General features: G+C 40.5%; 1 protein-coding gene across 1 annotated transcript in view; it reads right to left on the reverse strand.

Annotated features, from left to right (window-relative positions):
• FRYL (FRY like transcription coactivator) overlaps window positions 1-22,899 on the reverse strand; it is a 165,625-nt gene that overhangs the window by 59,775 nt on the left and 82,951 nt on the right. The window contains exons 13-25 of the mRNA XM_018575865.1: window positions 21,379-21,487; window positions 19,190-19,276; window positions 18,189-18,360; window positions 16,254-16,386; window positions 14,220-14,327; window positions 12,276-12,513; window positions 10,334-10,519; window positions 9,869-9,955; window positions 9,368-9,636; window positions 6,812-7,007; window positions 5,008-5,132; window positions 2,130-2,187; window positions 885-976 (exon numbers count right to left, since the gene is read on the reverse strand). Of these exons, the coding sequence (XP_018431367.1) occupies window positions 885-976; window positions 2,130-2,187; window positions 5,008-5,132; window positions 6,812-7,007; window positions 9,368-9,636; window positions 9,869-9,955; window positions 10,334-10,519; window positions 12,276-12,513; window positions 14,220-14,327; window positions 16,254-16,386; window positions 18,189-18,360; window positions 19,190-19,276; window positions 21,379-21,487 (1,860 nt within the window). The remainder of the gene's footprint in view (window positions 1-884; window positions 977-2,129; window positions 2,188-5,007; window positions 5,133-6,811; window positions 7,008-9,367; window positions 9,637-9,868; window positions 9,956-10,333; window positions 10,520-12,275; window positions 12,514-14,219; window positions 14,328-16,253; window positions 16,387-18,188; window positions 18,361-19,189; window positions 19,277-21,378; window positions 21,488-22,899) is intronic.

A 22,899-nucleotide genomic window follows, 5' to 3' on the forward strand; every position in this document is an offset into this window, starting at 1 on the left:
GGCTTATTCGGCATAGCAGAAAGCTCAGTGATAAATAAGCAATAAAAGTGCCTACATTTTAAACAGCACAGCATTAACATACGCAAGCCACTGTGGTTTTGGGTTTGGAATGTATTCAAAAAGAAATGACACTGGAACACTGAGATACCTGTGCTTTGTTCAATGGGCTGCATTCTGTTTTAGCTGATCATTAATTTATGTCTAGTTCTTTTCCTTCTCCCATCACCTTTAGAAGGATATGCTGTCAAAACTGTTCATTTTTATTAAACTTCCAACAGACAACCTTTAAAGCCATCAAGGATTATAAATCAGAATCAAGACATTTGACTCTAGATACATTGCAGGCTTTGTTTATCGACTTCTAGAAGCAACTCCACAGCAACCCGTTACAATCTGCACTGGAGTATCATGAAGGTTTCGGTCTGATTAGTTGATGTGGGATAATATATATTTCTCTAATTTTAGACACCTAAATAAGTATGATGCTGTGAGCCTAAATACCTGATTATTATTAAACAAATACACAATGCTCAGATTTAAACAAACTATATTTTCATTCACATGCATGCCCAGGTGGTCGATGGAAGGGTGAGTGGGCAGACATATTGGGATTAGTCTAATTTCAGAGAAAATTATAATGGTGGGCCAGTCACTAGTGCCTCCGATAAACAATACCAGGGTGCAACAACAGACAACTGTTTGCTGTACTGTGCAATAATCTTCTCATGTTTATGGGTACATCGTTTACAGATAAAAAGTGAGTTATACTGGAGATATAGACAAAAAGTACAACAATTACACTTAAGGCTGAAATCCACTTGTACACATTAATCTGCACAATAGCAATATTTCTGGCACAGATAGTTCCATTCAGCAAGACCTACCTGTGACTGATGACACCAGCATCTGCCAGCAGTTCAAATATACGGACCAGTTGTACTCGTAAAATATCTCGACGCCTGCGCCGCTTCATGTTCTGCAGGAAAGAAAGGGAGCTAAGTCGCTACTTTTATAATAAAAATGCATTTTAGACATCCATCTGCAATTATAAATGAACACTAGCATACATTCAGTATAGTGAAGCTTTAAATGTTAACTGTACTAAAAGAAAAGTTATCCTTGAAAGTGACACTAAACTCAGGTGTTAAATCTTAAAACTGAATTCAAGTACCTTAACTAGTAACAAAATGTAACTTATTTGTGTATCACTCGGCTGTAGATCTTCAAATCATCTCTGAATTGGTGCCGACACTGTCCTTCCTTCTGGAGGGTGGCTACTTTTGTTCCCCATGGTCCCTGTGTGTGTTGTAAAGTAGCCACCGCTCCAAGCTCACTCCTGTGATGGACTACAATCTTGATACAAATAAGTACACTAAATGTGAGATTGTAGTCCATCACAGTGAGGTGGGAGTGGTGGCTTCTTTACTCCCTACAAGGAAAAACTGGATATTTCCCACAGCTCTCAGCCTGGAATAAGGAGACTTTGGAAAGTTGTACCCTTTCAGGCCAAATAAAGCACTACAGCTACTAAATTCCTGCTTTAAGAAATTGTTATTTTGCAGGTGACTGCCAAAACAATTTATTCAAATCATATGCAGTCAGTTAGGCCCTTCAACTACAAAGCAGTCAGTAGATCTAAAGGAGATTGTAATACTGTACTATAATACTATACTACTATACTATACTATAATGTACATTGTGTGCTTAAAATACATTCAATCAGTCCTCTAGAATAAGCAACTACAATGCTATAAAAGACACATACATGTAATTGCAATATTGATTTACTTCTTTTTCTTATAAGAAACCACACTTATCAGGTCTGGTAATTTTAGCATAAAGGCAGAAGATACACTGCACATGACACTTACTGTCCATGTCCACTTACTGGCAGGACAAACAAGCACTGGAATGGAGCCAACTTAAAAGTAAATGAAAAGCTTAAAAAGCCATGTTTTTCACCATATAGGACTTTTATCTTTTCATTATCAACAAGTTCAAGAAGGGACTGGATAGGTCAACAGGTAAAGCAGAAAAGACATTCCATTTTCTAAATTTGAATTTACAGTGAGAGCTGGAAGCTAAGCACGTAATATACACAATGCAGCGTTGACATGTCATATAATTACCTCTGGTCTTCTATCAAGTGCTTCCTTAATTATGGGGTGCAACTCCTCTATTAATTCCCTGGATACAAATAACAGATAGCAGTGTAAGACACCTGTAGTTCAAACAGCTGTTCAGACAGAAAACATTATGCTGTTTACAAAATATTTACAGGCACGGAATGTAATTACACCAACGTGACAGAACGCTCTAGTGCGTTTTGGCAATCTGCATCTCGGTCATTAATGAGCTACATCTTTTACATAGGACTTACACTTTACCCAATGGAAGAGAGAAAAATGCTAATCCCAGTGCAATACCCTTTCTTAACAATTTACAGTAACGCTAGTTAAATCACAGCAAGAGGGAGTTATTAAGGTAAAATAATTCAATTAAAAAGTGGGCGTGGAGATGAGAGAAATCACATATGAACATATCTAGCAAGATGGTCCATACACCCACACATGTCTTACCGGGAATGACAGGTGGTGAGACATCTGCCTGTCCTCACGTTACCATTACTCACCATAACCTTGCCATCAGCTTGGATGACATGCAGATTCAGTACATGTGCAGTGAAGGATTGTTAATCCCTCACGTCCCCCAAGGAAAAGGGGATGATCATGTGCAGTAACAAGCTCTTGTAAAAGTCAGAAATGCTTATTATTAACTGTATATATTAACACCTCAAACAGGCCAAAGCTAGATTCATATGTGTTATTCATGCATACGTGCATGCTAAGCAAGCTGTTTCCATAGTGATTTAAAGTCTAGCTCCGGCCAAAACTTTTTATTTTGTTTGGATAGAGTGGGGAAGGGTCAGAGTCTCTGTTATGTTTCATTGGTGTCTATGTCCCTATTATGGAGATGCCTCCCATTTTCTGTCAGGACAAGAAGTGAAATGAAATCTCTTCAACAGGGAGACAGACAATTATAATTTTAGGTACACTGGCTCTAAATCAAGTTGGCATGGGAAGCAACATAAGAGCTCCCATAACAAATGTTCTTGTTGCTGTACTCTCTTGAAATTTTCCATTTTAGAATGCTGCATCATCGGCCCAATTGTATGGGGTGTATACACAGAGAAAGTGCAGCTCACAGCATGATAGAGCCAATGGTCTAATAAAATCTTTTTTAGCCCCAACTCAGGCCAAAATGGTATTTTTAGTTTTGTATACAGTTGTGGGGGAATTACATTTGCTAGGGTTATTTTTGTCTTACCAGTCCCCATTGCACAAAAAATACATTATATATACAACAAAATGGAAGTCCCTGGAAGAGGGGGGAAGGCTTTGATGACCCCAGAATAATACTTAAAGAGCAAAAAGAGGTAAGAAAGGTCTGATGTTTAAATTTGCAAACTTTTTTCATTTGCCTTTGATATGTTAAAATGCTAAGGTGCTTTAATAGTGTGCTTTGTAATACACTTTCGGAATAAGGGTATATGAAATATCTCAGACTAGCCCGAATAACAACAGAGCTAATTTATTCAACTGTTGAAAGTTTAAATAGGAGAGCTGTCTACAGCAACCAGTCATGCTTTTACCCTTACATGTAGTGGAATGAGTGAAAATTGAAACTTTACCGGATGCTGTAGAACAGGGGTGCCCACAATTTTTATGTTAAGATATACTTTTCAAATGATGAGCTACATGAGATCTACCAACGGAAAAAAAAACCTCACTCGCTCTCTCCTGGCTGTCTCTCCTCTCTCTCCGCTCTCTCACCCCTGGCTGTCTCTCCTCTCTCTCTCACTGGGCGGTCTTTCCTCTCTCTCTCCTGTCTGTCTCTCCCCGCTCTCTCTCCTGGCTCACCTTGCTGTATTTTGCAACAGGATGTGTAAGCTAATATTCTTTGATGTAATACATAGCACTTCAACCACCAGAAAGAGAGGTGTCAGCGAACTTGGCTCAGCAGACTCAGGCGAATTGGTAATCATGTGTGCACAGCTAAATAAATATACCAATATGGAATAAAGGGGCCGCCATTCACACCCTTCGTGATCTACTGATCTACTAGCAGCAGCTTTGAGAGCTTCTGGTAGATCACAATCTACCTAATGGGCACACCTGCTGTAGAACCATGCGTCATGTTCTTTTCACCCATTATTTAAACTAGGCTCCTTTTTTTCACCGTAAAGCTCAAATCAAATGTACAACACTTTGCACTGTTTAAGAATTTGACCACAGATATGTTCGCAACAATAAAGCTGAACTCCAGGTATGAAGTATTATGCATGCTTACATTGGCCCAATGTTAATATGCAGCTAATACACCTTGTCAAGCCAAAACGACTACAGTGCTTTAAAGCGATCTTCCAGGGCCTGTATGGCGCTGTGGTGAGAGGCTGCCCCTTTGTTCTGGAAAAACAGGGGGTTATTTGCTCGGCACAGTGGCCATTCAGAGAACATCTAGTATTTTTTGTAAATCAATGAATACAAGCCGTTCTCCGATTAGGCAATGGTTTGTGATGTCACAATCTGCCCCTTGTCACAATCTGCCCCTTAGAGAAGGTCTTGTATTAATTGCTAAAAATATTAGACATTCTCTGAAAGGTAGCTGTGCCAAGCAAGCCGCAAGAGGGGAAGCCACTCAGCACAGTGTAATACATAACTCGGAAGATTGCTGTAAAGCACTGTAGTAGTTTTGGCTTCTACAGTGCTTTAGGGATCCCTGTGGTTCAACCAGTTATATCATATGCATATTTGCATTGGGCTGAGCGGGACCAATATAAGTATGTATAATACCAGGAGTTCAGCTTCAACTCCCTCTGTGTACTAAAAGCTTCATGCTAAACAAAAGACGTTTTTATGAGTTATAGAAACATGAAACAGTTTAGAATACATTATTTAGAACATTACTTCTGTAACAGTTTATCTGAGAAAGAAATAAGCAACTAACCTAAAAGCTCCAGGGTTGGTCCTGCCAAGGCCCAGAACTAGAGATTCTGTGATTTCCATGCTCTCAGAACGCATCATGGGTACTATGTGCTTGAACAGAGATGAGGTGGACGGATTGCCAATGATCTGGAAAATAAAATCAACATTAAATCCCATTTTCGCCCAAAAACAGCAAGAGACTGCCATTTTAGAAGAAAAAATATTTTACTTTAGGAAAGCAAAGGCTGAAATGTTTCATACTCCAGTCATAAGTATCTTTGACAAACAGATTCGAGTTGTTTGTTTTAAGGCAATGTAGAGTCTTCTGTATGTATTTTCTCTCTGTATTACTTTTAAGACACACCAGCTTATTATTAAGGAGATACTGTCACCAAGACACTGTGTCTTTGCAAAGAGACTGCCATGACCTACTGATACTCACCTTGCCATTGTTTCTCCATTCCTTTCTTCATCACAGGTGGCACTAAAATCCCGTGTCAGCAGGTCAACAAGGGGAACGTTAATATCACTCCCTCACTCTGCGACAGTGCTCAGGCCTAGCAATTGGCTGCTAGACCCCGAGCATGGTGACAAGAAGGACCGCTCTATCAGTATTAATTACAAAATTAAAATAATGAAAGTAAAAAACAACAACAAAAAAACACCAGTAGACCCCCTTAGGCCTTTACCGCCTCTCTGGAGAGCATTTTGCAGTAGATAATTTTTTCATAGGGTGGTAGAGCAGCGGCTTCCAGGCACTCATGAGGAAGACTCATGCCTCCTGAATGCCTTTTTATCCCAAAGGTGTTTTCACATGGAACTACCTGCAAATGTGTACCTAGTGTTCATCAGGCAATTGTGGCACGGTCCAATTTACATCAGTGGTTGCATTTGACTGGAGGCAATGCCTGCTGAAAGCGACATGCTGTCTAATTTTTGCTGCACCACAAGGCATTGTGGCCACAACAATTTGTACAGCACTGTCTGGCTGCAGTGCTAACTTGTCATCAGACAGCTGGAAAGCGGTAAAGAGAAAAAAAAAACTGTTGCCAAGTGATGTTGGTCAATCCGCCGCCACTGCTCAAGGAACCTCTAGAGAAACCCTTGGTGGTCACACCGATGTTACAGTGATCTGTTGATTGTGTGCTGCTTCAGCAGTCATGCAAATAGGTTTTTGCATGACTGCTGAAGCACTGGACAGTAACAGGTCATCAGTTCCTCAACTCTTTTAATTTATGAAAGAGTCCTGCCACTCAGCTTCCATTACTTCCAAAACCCTGATGAAGGGGAACTTTTGCAACCCCCCAAAAACACATTGGATGTAACCTCTTGTGCCAACTTGATTAAGGACTAATAAATGTATTTCTTTGAAGTATGCAAAAGCTTGGGTGGTGTTCACATTGTTTTTTTAGATGCTAGGTTTCTCCTCCAAGGCTTCCTCATGTACGTGAGCTGCTGCAGCCAGAGCAATGTGTTCCATGTTTCAATGTTTGTTCCATGATGAAACACTAAAAATAGTCAACAATTCAGCACTTCATATCCATATTGCAGAAATATAGGGTAGGTCTACAACATAGGCTACAGCCTTACCAAAGACTATTACTAGTGCCATCTATTAGATTATGCCATGTAAAGGTTGACTACAGGTTTTTTCATTTTAATTACCGTACTTTGTCATACAATATTTACACATATTTGTTCAATGGAATAAAGGGAAAATACATTAGACAGGAAAAAACTAAAATAGAAGAAACATAATGTAGACCACAAGTAGAACATGGACATGAAGAGTGGAATAATACTACACCATCAAGTATGTAGCTTACTTTTGGATCGATGCTGTATCCACTGTCTGGGGTAGACGCCAGCGTCTCAGGGGGGGAACATCGCACAGAACCAGTAGATGCTGAAGAAGATGTGGATGTTGCTGCACTGCAGCAAAGAATTAAGTAGTTTCTCCAGAGCCCAATGTAGGAATCGCTGCCGGTGACTGCAGTCACTTTCTTTGCATTAATGGGGCTGCTGTGAATTAATATATCCAAGAAAGCATATGCTTAGTACAATAAACAAACACCCTGTGTAATAAATACTGGCTAGTGATTCCTCTTTACTTGTCAGAGATCACATGCCTTCATTAAAGGAACTTTTTGAGCTGTAAATATGTGCAATAAAGTGAACCTCACCTAAACAGGCTGTACAAGGGGTCTCAACTTCCCTAAGACCTGGTTCACACCTGGGCGTTTTACAGCGCGTAGAGACGCGCTGTAAAACGCTCAGCATGTGAAAACCAATAATTGCCTATGGGCATGGTTCCCAGCTGGGCGTATTTCAGCACGTAGGAACGCGCTGCAAAACGCCCTACGCCCAAAGAAGTACAGGAGCTTCTTTGGGGCATATTTTCCACGCGTATCCATTAGGATACAGCCGGGTAGCCCTTGCAAATCACGGTAAAAACGCACGGCGCGATACGTGCGGCAAACGCGCATATTCCGTACGCCCAGGTGTGAACCCAGCCTAAGTCAAGATTATTCCCAACCCATTTAGTGTTTATAACCATCTTGTGTCTTCAAGTACTGATGCCTAGATGCTTAGGCATCAGTCGAGGCTCCATGTGCAACTGGAGCTTGGTAACCAAGTGGCTCCACAGTGACACAAGGATTAATTTGAAGTCTAAGATGTTAAAGCGGACCTTTACCCATATCTTTAACAACAAACACACCTTTAGAAATGTTTATTAATGACAACCTACAAACAGATAATTGCAGGCTTTGCATACCTTATTTCTCTTTTCTTCCCCAATCTTCTGACAGTGGCCATGTTTACTAAGTGAAGATTACTAGCTCTCCTTTTACTTCCTGGATTTTTAGCACATGTGACTAGACATGTGACTTAGACACGTGACCACGCACATCATCTCAGGGGAGGAAAATGCCTTTCCCCGAGATCTCGTGAGATTACAGATGAGATCTCCCTGCAATGTTTCGCTTATGACAAGGCAATCCCAGTGTGCATTGCTTTGCCAAACTGAAGTCATTTTGCCCTTTCAAAGCAGGAAGTGAATGCTCTGCAAGTGTAAGTATTTTAAAATCACAGCATTTTACACCTGACATGTCTATGTTATTATTAATCATAACACAGAGAGGGATGCATTGGTAGAATTAGATTTTTGAGTGTAAAAGGCCCGCTTTAACCACTTCCGGGCCGGCTGTAGTAAAAAAAACGGGTGGCTCGGAGCTCTCTAGATCTCAGCGGGCGTTTTTAGACGTCCACTCAGACACGCCCCCTCACGCACGCCACTGGGCGCGCACGAGCGGGAAACGGCCGAAATTTAAAAACAGGCAGCGATGCCTGTTACCATAAAAGCGATCTGCCAGCTGTAGAGCCGGCGGATCGCGTGTATGGGGTGCCGATCGGTCACCCCCTCTCCGCGTCCATCCCCCCTAATGTCGCGCTGATCCCGGGCTCTGCTGTGAAAATGGTTATTTTTCCGCGGGTGCGCGCAATTTTAAAGCTTGACATGTTTGGTGTCTATTTACCTGACGTGACCCTGACTTTTATATTTTACCAAAAAACTGGGTAATAATAAATGTTTCCTAACAATGTAAAAAAAAAACTTTTTTTTTCAACATTTTCTGTAATTTTTCCTAATTATAGTAAAAAATAAATTGGTGATTAAATACCACCAAAATAAAGCTCTATCTGTCCCCCAAAAATGGTATAAAATTCATTTCAGTACAGCGTTGCATGACGGAATAAACTTCAGTCAAAGTACCGCAGCGCTGAATACTGAAAAATGGCCTGGCCAGGAAGGGGGTCTAAACACCTGGTCTTGAAGTGGTTAAATGCACGCACCATAACATGTACTGTAGTGTACTTAGAAACACTTTAGGCCAGGTCCACTTCAAAGTCCAACTGAATTTCAGTTTAAATCGGCATGATACATTTAAAACACAAAAGTGTGCGATGTCTTACAACTTGTTTTCTTTAGAAAGCAACCAGAGCCTAAGCAGAAAAGCCAGTCCTTGCCAGCATGCTACATAGAAGGACCCATGCTCTCAGTGTGAGAGCAAGAGGTCTCCCTATAGGTGTTGGTCATGGCCCCTGCCAATTCAGATCTAGAGTTCTTAAATTAAAAGGAAACATTGTGGAGATATATGCCTGACTCAGCACGAGGTGTGAAATACAAGGCAATTACGAAAAAAATAATAATAATATTTAGAGACCTGTGAGCATTGTTATGCTGCATGACTGTATACATAGCACTGATGATGTATTTAAATAATCTGCTACAACTAGTACAGTTTTTAAAACTTGGAGAAGAACCCATCTCTTAAGATCCCACTGTAGAAGTATGCGTTCAACGGAAGAAATAAACATCTTACTTTATATCAACTTGTGGAGACAGAAGCTGCAAGCGAGTATGGGAAAACATCAAGGCATAGCTGACAGCTGTTGGGCAGTACTTGGGCAGATTATCTTGTTTCATGAAGCTGGAGAGGCTTATTATCCATGGATCCAGACCCTGTGTGACGTGTGCAAATATCCAGATATGTGATGGGCTGACAACATCAAACTGATGGCTGATTGGCGAGGAGCTCCATTCTGCAAGTGTCTGCAGATCAATTGAACTTGGACAGTACAGCAAAGTGGTCTAAAAGCAAAAAGAAAACCATGCTAGAGGTTAAACTGATGTACTAAGTATATGATGATCTTCAGAATGATCAACCTATTGTACGCTTCATTGGTACTCTCTGGGTTGTGCATTCTCAGTCGACATTTCTCATTCTTTAGATCTTCTGTTTATTTCTCATAGACTGCTAGGATACATATATGCCTCTACTAAATATGTACAACATTCTAAATAACTGTGTAACATCACTTGCCTGATCTGCTCCTGTAAGATGTATAAAGCTTTCTAGGACAGAAGGACTAAGCCTGTCCATCACATCAATAGCCAATTCTTCATCACACTAAACCAAAAACAAAACAAAAAGTTAGAGAAACCAGAACATAAAATGTTATTCTGTTTACCTTCAAACAAGAGTTTTCCAACCATCATCTACACCACTTGAAATACAGACACCCTCTCCTTCACATTATCATTACAAATACAGTGCATGCAGACATGACTGTTTTAAGAAATATATTCCCCGTAGAAGCCGTGGAAAAAAGTCACATCCTTCATCAGCATATCTTTGTTCAATTTATCAATGTATAAATATTTAGGATACAGCTTAAACTGATCATTTGGGAATATGTTAGCATAATGTAGACTAGCATAAAGGATAAACAAAGAAAGAACATTTCCAGAGTAGTTAAGCCTGTTTTTATTAAATGTCTTCTCTTACCTTGGGAAGTTCTAACACAGTAAACAGAGTCCGAATCTCTCGGAGGACATTAACAGCAAGTCTCCTGGTGGAGGATCGGCTGTTACATAGAATGACCAGTGCAAACCCCTCTACCACATGAAACACATTGGAGAATGGACTTCTCTCCAGAGGGAGGGTATGGGATCCCCCATTGGCCAGGCCCCGCTGTAATCAGAAAGATGGAAACAAGTATTAGTGCTGACAGTTTGATGGGGGTTTTTTTGTTTTTTTTTTATAACCAAGAATTTCCAAACTCACTTATAAATGTTTGATAGTTCAATAATCTTTACAGTGAAGAAGTTCCAATCTTACTGAATCTTAGCTAAGGCAACTTGCTCTCAATTTGGTTTTGTAAACAATACATCATGTAAAATATAAATCACACCCATTCCCACCACCTCTTTTTTTCTGTACGCACAAATTTGTCACCCAACCTGGGTAGGCACCAGTACATTTAGGGGTACATGGAAAAAACTTTAAGAATGCCGGTAGTGTGATCGTATGTCGCTTGGTCGCTAAGACACACTATGAAGGAGAAAGAAGACCAGCCTCTTCCTGGGCCTGGCTGCACGGCATCACTGGGTGTTATGGTGCTTGTGGCTGGTCAGCCTAACACAAAGCACAGCAAAGTGATAGGAAGTGGGGGACAACACAAGACTGCCTTCCTGGCAGTCTGATCGTTGAGCCGGACGATCCCAGTGAGAAATGAGGAGGGATAATAGTGAAGAGGGAGGGAGTGTAAAGGAAAATCATGCCTCTACTAGCTCCATCCCCTACCCCTCCCTCTGTTCCACCCCAATTCAAAGGCCCACAGATTTTTTTATTATAAATTTTAGCAACAAATGTCTTCCCAAGAAGTGCAAAAGCCCTTCAATATAAAATTAGTAAAATATAACTGCCACAGTTAAAAAGAAAACTGGGATTTGCTGCCACATGACCAAAAAGTGAGATGTGCATTGCCATGGAATGTTGCAATAAAATTTCTTCACCACTGCCTTGCAAAAATGCGATTACCGATGATCAAAGGATACCATAATAATCCTGAAACTAATTCAACTGTGCACTAAGCAATTGTCCATGATCAGGGCCAGATATACTCTCTGCTGCCCCAAGGCCAGGTTTCTCAATGCACCCTCTCCCCACCAACCCAATGGAGAATGGAAACCAGATGGTAGGGCGGCAGGGTTGGTTTTAATTTTTTTTTCTTTTACTTTTTTAAAATTTTATTTATCCTATCTTTTACTTTTTTATAATTTTTTAAATCTTTTTACTTTCGTTATTTTAATTATTATTTCTTATTGTTTTTTTACCTGCCACTTCCAATACAGGAGTTCTAGCACAGCACTGTGCAGGAACTCCTGTGACAGCCGAGATAGGAAGGCTGCGAGTGCAGCTCTCCCGTCTCAGTGTTCACACAGAGAAGAGCAGAGAATGGGCGTTCTCCACTCTGCTCCCCGCTCTCCATCCTGAAGAGAGGATCTCCATCACCACAGAGAGGCGGCCAGTGGGGAGAGAGATAGCCAGTGGCGAGGGGGGCAGACATCGCCGAGATCACTTGTACAAAAACGAGCGACGGCGCCCCCACTGTACATTTAGCCCTGTTTGCCAAAGCAGGGCTAAATGTAAAAAAAAACAACTACAGTGCTGCATGTCCCAGGCATCAGGAGATAGGAATACTACACCCCTGGGGCCCTTCTACTCCCTGCCACCACGAGGCTGGGCCTTGGTGGCCTTGTGGGAAATCCAGCCCTGTCCATGATTAACCATTAATAGTTACAGGTCAATTGGAGCTACTCATAAATATCGGCAAAACAATTGTAAAGGAAATCTGGGTAACTGACCAATCGTTCTACAATGTAGTTTAACCCTTGGTCTGCAATTTCTTTGGATGGGAAGGTGTGAGAATAGGGTGGGTAAATACCTGTGAGTCTGTGTTTTTATTGTGCATCTGAGTCGCCTGCTTCCACTGATTTATTAGCTGGACCAACATCTTCACAGCATTGTCTAAAAGAGTGGGGTGCACATCAGTCACCTCCCGCACAATAAAGTAAACAAATCCAGAAAGAACATCCTCCCGCCAGTCAGGGAAATCAAGCATTAGTGCCTGTAAAGTATTGAAAGCAAGCCCACGCAGCTCTTCATCCATATGAATTGTAAGCCTAGAGAGAAAAGAAACAGACATTTAACACAGTGGGCTTCACCGAGCATTGTTTATTTCAGCACAGCAGGGGAACACTGACAGCTGTTTAAAGGGTATCACATTCCACAATACACTGATAATTCCTATGTTTGCTGCATGTATATGCACTCATGTGTCTAGCACAAGCAATACTTTGCTGTGCGAACTGTAATGTACCAGCAAATGAAGAGCAGAGAGCATTAGCAAGTGAAACTACCCCTGCTGTGCATATGACACACTGCATTGGTGGCGAAGGCATTCACAAATTGGTACAAATGCTTCTGTATTCAATCATTAGCATTCTTCTGCAAAAAGGTCAAATTCATTTCTGCTCTGTGTAGCATCTGCAATTACACCAGTGCAACCATTAACGAAAGACAACTTTCCATGGCACCTGTAAATGGCCACTGATAGCAGCAGCCATGCTTCAACACATGTTACATACTAGTTCAGGGCATAAAAAGCAAACCTATTGACCAAGCAACTGCTCTGGAAGCTTTCATAAGGGCATATTCACTCTAAACAGGTAAAGAGGACAAACAGGGTTTTAGCAATAACAGTTTTACCTACAAATGAATACAACAAAAATTAGAGTCCAGCACAAAGGAGTTTATGTGAATTGCTAAATCTGATAAAGGTTTGGTCTGATTATGGTATACAGATCATCATTGTAACATATCATTACAAAAAAAATAATGAGTTTACACAGAGCCTTTCACACAGAAACACTTTTTCATTTATTTTATGTGTTGAGATATTTCTAGAACTATTTAGCGCTCGGATCTGAGAACACTTCCTGGCTGTCCTTTCCTGCTGTTGTGATAGCAAAGTTGGTCTCTCTGTCTCTACTCTGAGTCTCTATACTATGTGCAATTATAGATTAATTGAAATACAAATGTATCATAATCACAAACTACAGCTAAAGCTGGTCATACACTAGTCACCTGAAGGCTGAATGAAAATAATCTAACAGGTTCCTCCATCCAAAGTTGGGGATATTTTCCCATTTTACCTTGGCTACTGTATTCTGAGAGGCAGAATACCCAAACAATGACTGTAGCTGATTTGCTGTAGTCATTGCTCAGCCACCGATTTTCCGCCCGGCCCCTTGGATTTTGAGACGGAAAGATGTTGGGTGGAAGGCTGCTTCACATGTAACAAATTTCAGCTAAAATTTGCAATATGTATGCAGGCTTAAAAATAGCAAATTTGTCTTTAATTCCTAGGATGATACCTTGGACATGAGATCAGCATCATTACTGCTCAGCCAACTATATAAGCACTATAATAAGTTAGTACCATGTTTCATTACCACGACTTATAAGTAAAAAGAACATCTATCCTATGATTTCGGATGTGTACACGTGAGCTTTAAATGCTAGCATTCACTCAGGACACATATAGAAGATTATAGGGCTACTGAGCATTTCCGAACAAGAACATAAGGGTCAACTGAAACACAGAGCAGATACCTTCTGAGTTCCATAAGCACCGGTTAATTCAGCCTGAAACAAAATTCTTGAACTAGACACCAAAGATTCTCTAACATTTACTGCTCAATAATGATTGTAGGATATTTTAAAACATTTTACAATGTCAAGGAGGAAGGCTCTGCATGTGCACAGTATACAGTACAGAAGAAGCAGACAGAGGCCATTATGAGCCAAATTATAGACGACAATTTACCTTGCTAGCAATTCAATGAGTTCGGCTCTGCTCATACCGTCAGGGATAAGCCTTGGAATAGCAGCAATGCACGTCCTAAACAAGTCAATCTTGGGTTTCCTTTCACCTCTGTGATAAAAGAACAGCAACAAATCAACAACCATGAAAAAGGTATATGCTATTTTTACTAATGTCCTCTTCTATTGATATACCGCTTCAAAATGCTCATAAGTCAACATCTGTAAAACCTCCTTACTTGACTTAAATCTTGATCAGGAAATTGTAGGCTTATTAAATAAGTGGCAATAATAATGTGAAAAATGACCAAAACAGAATGAAAAACTGGAAATCCTGCACTCATATAAAATCTTCTAATTTATTGGCCTATAAATCTTAAAAACAATTCAGTATTACCATGTAACAGTTTCTCAATTAGTGATGTTTTGTGCCTTCAGCAGAGTAGGTCCTAACGCTAATGAACCATAGAAAATGATTGCTATGTAGGGGGTTTCACCAGCTCTAGGGATTACTGCTCTTAGTACAAAGTTTTGTCTCATTAAATCCATAACTGACAACTATCTTTGATTTCTGGGGACATTCCTTGTACCCTGGAAATGACTCCGATTTTCAGATTTTATCAATTGTGAAACAAATGTGTCTGAATGAGTTTTATTACTTGTTAACATTTCCCAGAGTGCTGATGACATTTTTCTTAAGAAGCAGCATATAAAATGTAAAACCAAAAGTACATGTGCTTTTATTTCAATAACAAGTTATTATTAAGTGTTCTGTGGACCTTCAAGATAGTACTGTGCATTTAAAAATGTTGACCAGAAGTAAAGTACCCCTGGATATTATTTTTAAATACTGATGGATATCTGGGACTCATTCAGTGCATGATATCAATGATCCATAGGGTGAACTACAGGCACCCTGATTAATAGTTGTAGACCAGTTACAAGGTTCTTTCCCTGTAGTGTGGTTTAGATAATTGTGTTTTCTGCTATTAGCTTAAAAGTCTGCATTCCATGTATTGGTTTTTTTTGTACAGCTGCCATTGTCCTTCTAATCAATGCCAACACTGGCGCTGCAGCTTAGATTGACACCAGCACCCCATAGTGTACGCTTGCTAAGCCTGTGCTTGCGTCAGCATGGTAGCATGGTGTATTTTATTAAATACATTACCCTATGCTTGCCATGGCTCCCCCTTGACCGAGAGTCGGCGTCTGTGTGATGTTAGTGTGAATAGAAAGGCTGCTTTGGAATGCAGCAAAATGCATTCCCTGCCGAAAAAAGTATCATTATGAAGAAGAGTTGTAGAGGTGCATGATGGCCCATTGAACCCTAAGGCAGCGTACAGTGAAAGTGCTTTGAACAGGTCATATGACTGCTACCTTAAGGCAAAAAAAAAAAATATGACATGTAGAGTAAACTTTTTAGTGAAGCATGTCTGCACTGTGGACATGTTTTTGAAGACTGGAGTGCAGCTTTAAAATATCCCCAACCTCTCTTCTCTTTTCACAAGAATGTTTCTTTTTCAAAAGCCAATGTTGTAAGTGTGAAAATCATCTGCTATAACCTAGTCACCCTTCTAAATACATTTCTGAGAATAGGTTATTCAGCTCCCTACCTGACATCTTGGAGGATTATTTCCATGCAAACATCATTGTGACACCTTGATTATGCTATGTTGGTCAGATAGCAATAGTGTCTACTGGATGCCTTTTGTAACTAAACAGTACAGGGACAGCACTAGCTGTTTGGAAATAGTCCTGAACGCCTAGCAAACACTGATTACAGCTCATTTCAGCATACTATGCAATTTCAAGCAGACTGTACCCCGGAATGGTGCTCTCTAATCCTTTACTTTCTCAATACACATGCTTTCAAGCTAATTACCAGCACTGAGGAGCTTTATGTGGTACAGTAATTGCTAGCAAACATAAGCTTCTAGGATCATTATTGATCACTGGGTTTAAGCACATCAGACATTCAAACAGCTCTCTTCTACAAGAAAACCGAGTGCAAATAGAGGCATTATCTGCTTATACATACGTGATCATATCCTCAGGCTCTTTATTAGACATCTGCACGCTTGTCATGCACATTGGCCTGCCAACTTCTTTGTCCAGATGCCTTAGCATGTTATCCAAAGCTTTACGGACTTGCGGGTAGTAAACAGACATGCCTGCACAGAAAGGGCAAACTATTAAGCCTTGCTAGAACAGCATGTGCACAGTGTGTTCTTTGCAGATTATGGAGCATAAATGACATAGAATTCAATGACTCAGCAACAAAGTATTCACAATAAAATGTTAGAGAATAGGTGCATACAGACCTGAGGTAGTGAATTAAAATATAAGGAGGTCCTGTAAGTAAAATTTGCATTGAACCAAAGTACAAATCATGGTCCGGACAGACCAGTTATTCAGTCTGTGTCCGTACCACGGTCCGCCATATAGGCACTACAACGCACAGCTGCTGGTGTGTGTTCCTAGGCACAGTGCTGATGTGCCAATCCCAGCGCATTACACTATTATTTTGTTAGAACTCCCCCTTCCTGTTTACGAACACGTGCATGGTTTGCGTGCACGTGTTCATTCTAATTAGATGGCTCGGGCGGCAGGGTTGGTTTTCATTTTTTTTCACTTAATTTTATTTTAGTATTTTTACAGCTGCCTGATCAGTTGAAGTTGGCCCTGCCTGCCTGACGTCACTGGTTGCTAGGAAGCCAGCAGTCCTAGCAACCAATGACTGAAGCAGAGGGGGGCCTGCGCTGGGTTGTGGCTGTCAGTGCAAACACCATCCTCGGTGACTGGTGTATCCACTGTCAGTCAGCTAAGGTGCCCATACACTGTTCGTATTCCGGCCATTTTTTCCGGCACCCTTTCGATCGGCATCCCCCGATCAGCTGATTGAATTAGCCTGTGGAAAAATCTGCGATGGTTCAGAGCCGGCAGCCAATGAGCTGCCCGCTCTGGTTGGGTATTCTGACAGGGGCCAGCGGCACCCATCAGAGTACAATGTAAACTGCGGGATTTCTTGATCGAAACGCTGTTCGTGTTGATGGAGGAATCGGGTCTATTGTTTTCATCAGCTTGCGTAATGAACGGAAAAAAATATATAGATGAGTTTATGGCCAGCATTAATGAATTCATTGATCCTCCTTTATTGGGTACTCTCCTCATTACTTAATGCATGCCCCAGGATTCCTTACCTTTCCTGAACACTGCAGGCGTGCAAATGGTACTTATGGTGAATATTTTGCACATTTTTTGGGCACCTTCCTTTTGAAACAGCATTCCAATTTCATGGGGCATATGGCTGCATTAAAAGTGGTGCACTTAGCAGGTGTCTTAACTAATCACAATGTATTATATAAAGGTATTTCACACTACCATGTTGCCACAAAAAATCTGATTTGAAATGGCATCTCAGCGCACTCTCAAGAACGCAGCTGTGATACAGCGCACCACAATGCAGTGTGCATTGTGGTGCACTGCAAAAAAAATGTGTCCAGACCTATTTTTTTCATACGCTGAGGTGCATTACAGCTCTTTCTTTGTGAAGTAGCTACCTAGCACAGCACACCAGAACACATACAAATGCATGCTCTGCTTCAAACTATGTTCAGCTGTAAATAGGCCCTTCAAGATGTCTGAATCCTGTCCAGTGAACTGGGAGCAGAGGAGGTATTTTTGGATTTGCAGATATTTGGATATGCTTATATGTGTAATGTTTGCAATGTTGCTTTGCACACAGGGCGTTTAGGAAAGACCAACATGGCTAGGCAAATACATGAAACTATTTCAAGATGGAAGAGAAATTGTTATCGTGCCGTGAAAATTGTTATGAAAATTTTAACAAAATGTCTACACTATTTCATCATGAAAATAATCTACTTGGAACAGTAAGGAGCAGAGAACATGCAGTAGTGCTGCCATTAGTTTGCTGTCAATGCCAAAGCAAAAGAAGACAAAGACGACAAACCTATGACTTTCGCTTCTTCATCTGTGAGCGTTTTATTTAAAAAGATTTTCTTGACACGCAAAGTGTTTCCTGAGGGAAGAACAACGCCAGTTGTGGGCATGGGGGGCTCCCCATCTTTCTGCTGCAAGCTGTCTGCTATGACAAGGAAGACTCTGAGACCAATATTCATCCTCTGAAAGACAGGCAGAGAAAAAAGCATTAACACTCAGGACAGAACTGTGCACTGACAGCCCTGAGATAAGAGCCCATTTCACTGCAGCCTCACCCCCCCCCAATAAGCAGAATGGCAGAAATGGTTGCTCTCTGACAACCCTAGAGATAGGCAGTCATAGAATTTGACAACATGGATTCGGTTACATTGCTCTATTCTCAGACATAATTAGCTATTTGCATTTCAGTCATAAACTATAATTGCTGACAGAATATTAACAAACTATAAAACACTTCCGTACAAGCCAATACAAGCTAATGTACCACTTGTAATCACCACAATGTACCACAATGTAATCACTCAATTTACTAAAGACATGCTAAAAGTCACAACAGCTTTTTATCTGGGGGGCTTCTTGCAAGTCATGTCCTCCTACAATTAATGCAAATATGTGTTCATTGAAAAAAAAGTAATTCAATGCATTTAATAGGACTTGCCTCCAGTAACCCACTGTGCAGCAGAACTCAGACTGCAAGAAGGAGGGGCAGCACTAGGGGCATTTAAGGCATGCTACATGCCCATATGAAAAGATATAATGACAGAAAAATAAATAAGTAAGCAGAGGGATAAGCTTATCAGTCAGTAAGCTGGGATCTTACTACTTCATTGCCCAGTCCCAACTTGGGGGAGATATGTGACCTATCTATACTGTGTAGCTGTTGTCTGTCAGGGCTCTGTAACCCTCAGGCATGAAAAGAAACAAATACAGACCTTTTGATAGGTAAAACAGGGGAAAGGTTGATGAATAAAGGAAACAAAATATAAATGCAATATAAATATAATGTTTTACCTCTGGGTTGATAGTAAATGTTTTTGGAGATTTTCCAACACTCAGAAGATCAAATATTATTTCTTTCATTGCAAAATCTAAACGTTCCTATAATACAATAAATGAAAAACACAAAACGTTTGCAGGTTCGTTCCTCAATTGTTACCAAGATAACAGCTTACAGCGATTTAAAAAAAATGAAAAAAAAATGCCCATAATGAAATATACTAACACAGGCTTCAGTTTACAGGAAATTGTATTTGATAATATTTAAATCAATATTTCTATTCCTCTTCGGAGAGAGATTGTGCCATTTTTCTACATTTTCATCAAATATCCTGGCATCCTGGAAAATGTTTACAAATGGCTGCTGGACTGACACAGGTAAATTACTATTTTATATCAGAAGCTGGTCCGCAATATACGTCCATTTTGTGAAAAAGACTTAAGAGGCCTAATTAGCACTAAGGTCCCATTCACACTTGGCGATTCGCAAATCGCGCGATTTGCATTTTGCGCGATATCGCGCAAATGCTGGCATCAAAAAGCATTGAATCGTGGCAAAATCCGCTCCAAAAAGGGTCCTGCTGTAGCGACACACGACCCGCGACAGCAGGACCCTTTGCCCCATTGCAAAGCATTGAAGAGCGATATCGCGCGGTAAATAGCCGCGATATCGCGGGAATTACCGCGCGATAAATCGCTCAATGTGAACGGGGCCTAAAGGAAACCAGTACTAGGAGAGAAATGGAGGCTGCCATTGCTTAAGTCCACCTATAAAAGCAAGTTACCTGCCTGTCACGATCTTCCAATGTTTTTGAACCATTGACCTTAACAAGCATGCAACAAGTGTTGCAAAATCATGACCTACATACTATGGTGTCAGCAACTTAGGAAGTACAGATGCCACCTTTCTCTTTTCTTCCTGGTTAGACCTTCATCAACTGTATAGGGAATAAGGGTAAATATTCCTCATGTGGTCACAGAAAGGTTACTTCCTGCATTGACACCTGACAAATGGGAAGATGGAAAATGTTTCCTCACTTCCAGTTTTGTTGATGTATCCCATGTAGGAACGCAGACAGCAATGAAATATGGTTTTAAAACTCGCACTCTATGCAAAACTAAAAACACGTTTTGCATAGACTTGGGCTTTAAAGAAAAAGTATCGTGTATATGTAGTAAGCATTTATTTAGAGTTACAATTGTCATTTTTGATGTTATGTTCGCATTTTTCAATGTCTGTTCTACATAGCTGTGTTGTCTTTACATTACAGAACCTTGTAGATGAACTACTGTAAGGAGATCTGAGCTAGACTCAGCCCATTTACCTCCCTGATTAACAATTGTTATCTTGCACTAAGGCAGTGCCAACCCAGACTTGTTCTGTGAAAAACAGAAGTAAAGTACAACACTTAGGCCCCATTCACACTGAGCGACATGAAAATCGCACGGTTTTAAGCGATATTGCGCGACGAGCGATATTGAGCGACTTTTTCCTATTGGGCTGTATGCAATCAGGAGCAATATCGCTCAAAATCGCTCGAAAAAAGGGTCATGTAGGAGCGACAAGCTACCAGCGACGAGCTACAAGCGATATTGAGCGATATTGAGAGGCGAGATGTGAACAGCTCCATTGAAATGGATTGGAGAAGCTACATAGAGAGATATCGCGTGGAAATATGAGCGATATCGCTGCAAAAATCGCTCGATAAATCGCTCAGTGTGAATGGGGCCTTATTTGGCACTGCAAAACAAGAAACAGACTGCATGTAGCATGGGCATATATGGCTGCCCTATGTGCTTACTGTATATTATTGCAAAGAGCCCCAATTTATTTAACATTATTTACTTCATGCTGATGTATTTTTCGGATACAATGCAGTGAGATTTCCCCCCCCTAGGAGGAGGCATTTGAGTGATGCACACTGTACAGGCTCACTATGCGCTAAACAGGCACAGCAGATAAGGCACTTCAGGATTGTTGCAGTATCAGCTCCCCTCTCTATCCTTGCTGGGCCCTAGGCTTCTGCCTAGATGGTCTTGCAGGTAATAAAGCCCTAACACGGATATTATGGATTTAGTACTTGTATACATAAGCAATAAATCATTTAAAACAGGTTTAACTTAACAGACTCTTATTGGCATGAACTATTCTGATTAACATTAAACAGTCAGAACATTTTGAAATAGTACTTAAATAATCTTACCTGAGCAATGAACTGAATAATCTTGACAAATATATTAAGAGGGGTGTCACGGGGCACTACGCTACGGGAGCCCTTAGGGAAAAGTGCGGATACGATGCTCATAAGGCGGCTGGAAAAAAAGTAATACCAAATTTAACTTATATAGTGTTCACAAATTCACATGACAAAAACAAACACATTAATAATGGAAAACAAGTCAAGGGGCACATGTATGCGCTGCCTGAACTCCTGATCTACAGCTTCAACGTGATCTTTGACAGTGAGCCTTTCAAGCTTCTGACATAATATTGGTGGTGACTGCCTACAGCCTTTTAGGATCCTGACACACTATTGGTGGGGACCTGCTTACAACCTTCTAAGGTCATGAAACATGATTGGTAGGGATTGCCTACAGCCCTCTAAGGTCCTGACACACTATTGGCCCATAAAGGTCCTGGCATGTGGCAAGGGTGATTACAGATTGCAGTAGATTGTATATGGCTCCTACTCCTTCTTGCAGATTTTCTATTTCTTGTTTTCTATTAGCATGTCTTGCTTGCAGTTATTAGCTGCACTGATGTTATTTTGTATGTTAATGTATAGCTAAAGCTAAAAAGTATTATTACAATGGGGAATTGTAAAAGCTCTGTCAGGTTTTTATTGTCAATGGGATGGTTTTTATTGTCACCACTGCAATGGTGACCATTGTCAATGGGATAAGAAAAAAAGTGATGAGAAGTTCAAAATGTTAATGTTTTATCTGGAAAAGGTAAGGGAAAATCTTCAATTGGGGACACTTGTCTAAGAGGGAATGAAATACCTCACTTCCCGGTTGTGTCTCCAAGACACAGACAGCACAAAAAAAACCATGGGTTTTAACCATTTTCAACTCTATTCAAACTAAAAAAGTTTTACATACACTTTAACATATATATGTTTCATAGAAAGGTACCCAAGTTGGTAGTTCATGGAGCCACATTTAAAGTACACCTGTCATGAAAGAGCTATGGGAGCTGACTTTGCTGGCCTCCGTCTGACAATGAAAGTTACTTGGCTGTGTTTAGCTTCAACACTTTTGAGTCACAGATTGAGAACAAACATACTACGAGTGTCAAAAAAAATGTCAAATTCCTTTTCTTTATATTCACGCCCGGTCAGTAAATCAGAACGCAATGAAGCCAAGGCATCAGCATGACAGCCAGAACTAGCATTCCCAAAAAAGGAGGCCTAAACAATTCTCTGACAGGTGTAATATAATTACAAATGGTTTGGAAAAATAAAACGCTATATAAATAAGAATAATAATTTAAAAAAGAATCCATCGCTGAAAGAATTTTAGGATCAGAATGTGAAGCTACAGATAAATAACAGAGATTTGTAACAGAGATCTTGTCTATATCAGAAGCACACTGTCATGGCCTTGGAAACCAGTATCATTATAATGTCAGGGCCCAAATAAAACATAATCTCATTGGAAACAGAAACTTGAATATGCAGAATTATAACACTAGGAGGTCATATCTCGGTTTTCTAGGCCCCACT

Source organism: Nanorana parkeri, unplaced genomic scaffold (genome assembly GCF_000935625.1).
Source record: "Nanorana parkeri isolate BGI_ZX_2015 unplaced genomic scaffold, ASM93562v1 scaffold54, whole genome shotgun sequence".
NCBI classification, from domain to species: Eukaryota; Metazoa; Chordata; class Amphibia; order Anura; family Dicroglossidae; genus Nanorana; species Nanorana parkeri.